The 4607-nt window shown below is 36.4% G+C and overlaps 1 protein-coding gene across 1 annotated transcript; it reads right to left on the bottom strand.

The window, feature by feature from the left end:
* Positions 1-1104: 1104 nt before the first annotated feature.
* On the bottom strand, positions 1105-3810 carry LOC145786946 (chromatin accessibility complex protein 1-like). The gene is made up of 3 exons (XM_082598690.1): positions 3629-3810; positions 2775-2892; positions 1105-1377 (listed from the first exon to the last, which is right to left on the bottom strand). The coding sequence occupies exons 1-3, from the start codon at positions 3758-3760 to the stop codon at positions 1298-1300; spliced, it is 330 nt and encodes a 109-aa protein (XP_082454816.1). The 5' UTR covers positions 3761-3810; the 3' UTR covers positions 1105-1297.
* Positions 3811-4607: the final 797 nt, after the last annotated feature.

The raw sequence follows: 4607 nt of genomic DNA, 5'->3' as shown, positions 1-4607 counted from the left end.
TATCCAAACTGCATTTAAATAAACAGCAAGGTAAAGGAAACCTACAGTAGCAAATTTTTAATTAAGAAATTGAGCTCTTCTGAAACAATAATTATTTTCACATTCTGGGGTCAATAAGCTAAAGTTCATGGAAGTGTTCACAAAATCCAAAACAGGTTTAAACGGCTTTAAAACGGAAGGAGACAGTTTTATAAAGTAAATCGCTTTTGAATGATGAATATTTAAAGCGACCAAAGAGTGCTGGTGACACAGGCAGCTTCAAGGAAGTATTTCGTCAATTGAAATAGTTTATACTTTGTGTTTGCAATTGAATTTCTATCTCTGACGTCAGTAATCGACGCGTAAAGCAGTTGGTGAAAACGTGCCTTTACAAATAGCTATTGTACTTTCCACATGCTTGCTTTAGATACAAACGACAGGGTATTCAAGGCAACTTTATCCACTTAACAACCTCAAGGTTTTCATTACTGTTTGTTCACGCAGCACTGGACGAAGTTACGCTGACTTGGCTGCATCACCATCTGCTCCGAACAATCTGTCTCACATGAATCAAAACTGTCTGGAAGCTCATGGAGATTCTGTGGTGGTGATATTGATGATGACGCTTAATTAAAAAGCCAATTTTTGTGTGCTATGCAGATTAGTTGTTTCGGATTACAGCCTCTAATATAAGTTCAATTAGGTGGGTTGACAGTTTTCTAGCCTCAGAAGCAATATTGCAATGTAAACCGCTTTGTATTGTCAGTTAGCCACCATGGAAAAGCAGTTGTAAAGTGTGTTTCTCCAACTAGGTTAAACCATTGTTGCTTGATCTTGTTTGTGCGGATAAGCCCGATACACCATACAATGGATGGTGGTAAATCACAAACGACACGAAATTCAGTGACGCAACAGCCGAATTGCCAAATAATTCAACCGATGCTTTTGGCACGATGATAGAAATAGTAGGCTAGCTAAAATCTGAGAAGAGGCAAACAAAATATTTTTTTTTGTTTCAATGTATTGACAAGTTATTCACTGAACCTTGTATTTGGCGGGAAACAAAAGCTGTTTCAAACTTGATATCTGGCAAAAAACATAAAGGTTGAAAAAGTACCATTGCCAGGCAGTATGAAATTTTATTAAAAAGCGAAGGTAATTCTTTGTCAGCAAAACACATCTTCTAAATACAGCTCGCATTGAAGCGAGTGTGGAATAACGCGAAGTGAAGGGAAACCATCGCAGCTTCATTGAAGTGGCAAGTTGAAGGTTCACTTCGTTTCAAATAGACGAGCAACCGTTTGAATGGAAGGAAGCATCAATCGTTGTCACCTGAGCCTTGCATGCCCTTCGTCAGCCTCATGTACTCCCGGACGGTGATTTTGTAGGGGATGACCTCTGTGATGTCACAAACAATTGCGTGTCATAACGTCATGTTATGTAACAAAGAAAGAAGAAAGTTTGTATCATAACTTTTTAAGTCGGCAAAGTATTGCCTAGAAAATAGTTTTGAAAATAATTGATGCAGCATTAAATGTTCAACAAATAGTGAAAATGAAGAGTAGAATTACAACACATGCATCGTTGATACAATGTCAAATATTATAGGATGCATAATTGCATATTGTCATGCTCGAAATGGTGGAAACAGGCTTTTTTGACGAAACTACACTTAATAAAAGGCAGTTTGAATTTGAAACACGAGTTTTTCACCAATATTTGTTTCGAACAAACCCACAAAAGCCGCATTACCGATAAACATGGCGAAGGACCATGCACTATAAATTTAAGATCGTTTTCTGTGCACTGATAGTCTGGATGCACCACATGATATTCCGAATGGTGCCTGATACCGGTAATGATATATACAGTAGTACCAATCAGCTAAGACGATGGAATGTTCAAGCTTGCAAAATAAACGTGAAAGTCAGGTGGGGTTCCTGTACAATTGTACATAGTTCATGCTATTTATACTATCTTGTTGGAAGGTGTACCACCGATAGCGCGCACAAGCAAGACCAAGCAACTAACGGTTTAAATCCTGTGTAGTTGAGCAGGGCAATCAAACAAACAAAAAAGGCTAAACTAGTTGATTATCAGTTGTGAGTTGACCACTTAAATTTATAAACACAACTGTAATTGCAGAAGGTGGCAGATGTTTTGCATTCTGTTCAAAATATGTAAAGTTTTTGCTTTCTCTAATTCCACAACTCTTAAAGATTGGGAGAGTTATTTATATGACTTTTTTTGAAGTTTGCAGAATAAAAGCAAATGTATTTATTTCAGGGCAATCTAACTGGGGGTGATTTTATCATCATCATAATCCATCGTCGGTTTGTTCCCCACTAGTGGGGGTGGCCGATTGTTTCCAATTATGCAATTACATTTACAATAGCCGATATTATAGGGAAACTAAATTTTCTTAACTAGTGATTAACAGTTGTAGATGATTATTGTCAATAAGGGGCTGTCCAATGTCCATAAAAGACGTCCACAGTCAAGGGGTTGCAAATTTTTCCATGAGACAGAGCCAATTTTTTTCGGACATAGGAAGATGAGGGGGTCATTTGTTTACAATATATGAGAACATCTTGGATGAACACTCCCTAATAATGTTACAAACTAAAACCAAAACACAAGCAGCGCAATTAATATATATGTATTTGGAATTAAAGATTGAAATAAAATCTTTTCAGTTGTTGAGGTACTTTGAATTTACATACTTTTCCCATAAGAATTTTTGAAATATGGCAGTAACTGATAAAGGGTTAAAACAATCGTATTTTGATACAAACCTTGCAAAAATCCGAACACATCGTCACTGTTCACAACATCAGCAAGACTTTTGTAATTGATTTGCTGTGCTCCACTGTTTGAGTACGTTTTACTGGCTAAATGTGAGACAAATAGCTCCTAAAAGTAACAGTTTAAGAAAATTCAAAAAGCAGAAACTAAACGTATGTTACCAAACATGTAGAAAACTAAACTGATTTTGTCATCAGTGTTCCACATCAAATAAACATGATTTTGCTGATGTTTGCCATTTGCTGACATGGGAGTTTTGCTTTTTTAAATCTGCAGTTTTGGCTTTGAATAACCAAGTATTCCAACCATTCTAAGTAATCTTTTTAAATAGATTTTTTATTAAAATGAAAACACAGCGCAGTTAAACTATAGTACTTAATAAAATACACAACTACCTGCTTTTAATTTAAGATTATATTATATATATGTGGAACTTTATTGCATTGCCCATCTACAAATACTTTGTGAAATTATTATGATACAAATTACTAAGTGGCTATTTTTACACACTTGTTGCCATGGTCACAATCAGGTGTTGCCAGAGTTAGGATTAAAGTTAGGAAGGGTTCAGGTAAGGGTTAGAGTTTGAAATAAGGTTAGGGTGTTGATCTTTGCCCAGGACTAAAAACAGTTTTTAAAATACAAGTTTTTGTTTTCAACAGCATTAAACTTTTCTCAAATTAGGGCAGAAATTCATATCTCGCAACACTATTGAGACTATATTTACACCATATAGTGCAAATATAGCCACAGCTTACAAATTAACTGTAGTGCACAATCATGCAGCACTAAAAAAAATGAGTATTGACAAACTTGTCTCATTTACATGTATCATCAAACTTACTGTTGCTTTAGTCATGGTGTAAAGAGCATCTGGGCTTATCTGCTCCACATCGGGAGAGCTCTTCATAATCACCTTCACCCGAGATGTGGGGAGACCCAACTGATGAGATAATTTGGGAGATTTATCATTCATAGCCAAAGGTGAAGTGCAATCTTAAAATAACCTGATTGTAAAAAATTCAAGTTGAATATAAAATGCACTGAAACTGCTCTTAACATAAGGATAAGTTATTCACAGCCTCGAAGAGTACCGTAGGCAAGTAAATAAACAATTAAACATATCTTTCACATTGAATGCTATAGGTGCTACAGTGGCTAAACTGAGTTATCAATGGTCGTATGATTGCAGACCGTGTAACATTGCATTTATTCATTCATTTTTCATCATTAACAAGTTTGGGACTAAAAAGATACTACGGTAGCTTACACACTACAATAATAAACGGGAAAAGGTGGCAAAATCTTGAAAGGTTTAAAATGTGCCTGAATAGTAAATCATGCAGTAGGCTATATGTCTGTAGTTAGCACGGCCACAAAACACAAAAAATTAACAGCAAAAATAAAACAAAGAGAAGCACACATGTAGTAATAACTGACAACCTAATGAAAAGTGTTGAGGATTGAATCTGCCAGTTCCAATATTGATGTGGATGAGCAGTCATAATAATAATAATAGGATGGAGAAAGAAAACCGGACATAAAAGAAACTCATCCTCAGGCAAAAGCCCGTTTTGATGTGGCCCAGGAGAGCAGGTGATGAGCTCTTTCCATGGTCAAACTGCAACTGCACATCACACAGTGGCCTACGATGATTATGGAATGGAAGAGCTGGTAGATAAAAATAGCCACTTTGTAAAAACTAACAAGCATGCCACAAGAGCAAGACTTCCATCAATCCATCCTTGCACAGTGCACACTCTTGTCACTTGTCACAGTGTGTCTCTGGCAGTCTGGCTCTGCAGTGCAGAGTCTGCACATGC

The sequence above is a fragment of the Aplidium turbinatum genome, chromosome 17 (genome assembly GCF_918807975.1).
Source record: "Aplidium turbinatum chromosome 17, kaAplTurb1.1, whole genome shotgun sequence".
NCBI classification, from domain to species: domain Eukaryota; kingdom Metazoa; phylum Chordata; class Ascidiacea; order Aplousobranchia; family Polyclinidae; genus Aplidium; species Aplidium turbinatum.
This window is presented reverse-complemented; position numbering and strand designations above follow the sequence as displayed.

Excerpts from the sequence above, each read along its gene's own strand:
- LOC145786946 (XM_082598690.1), bottom strand. The coding sequence starts at position 3,760 with ATGAATGATAAATCTCCCAAATTATCTCATCAGTTGGGTCTCCCCACA. Across the intron at positions 2,893-3,628 it reads ACACCATGACTAAAGCAACA|GAGCTATTTGTCTCACATTT; the intron begins GTAAGTTTGATG and ends TGTTACTTTTAG. Across the intron at positions 1,378-2,774 it reads TGTGTTCGGATTTTTGCAAG|AGGTCATCCCCTACAAAATC; the intron begins GTTTGTATCAAA and ends GTGACATCACAG.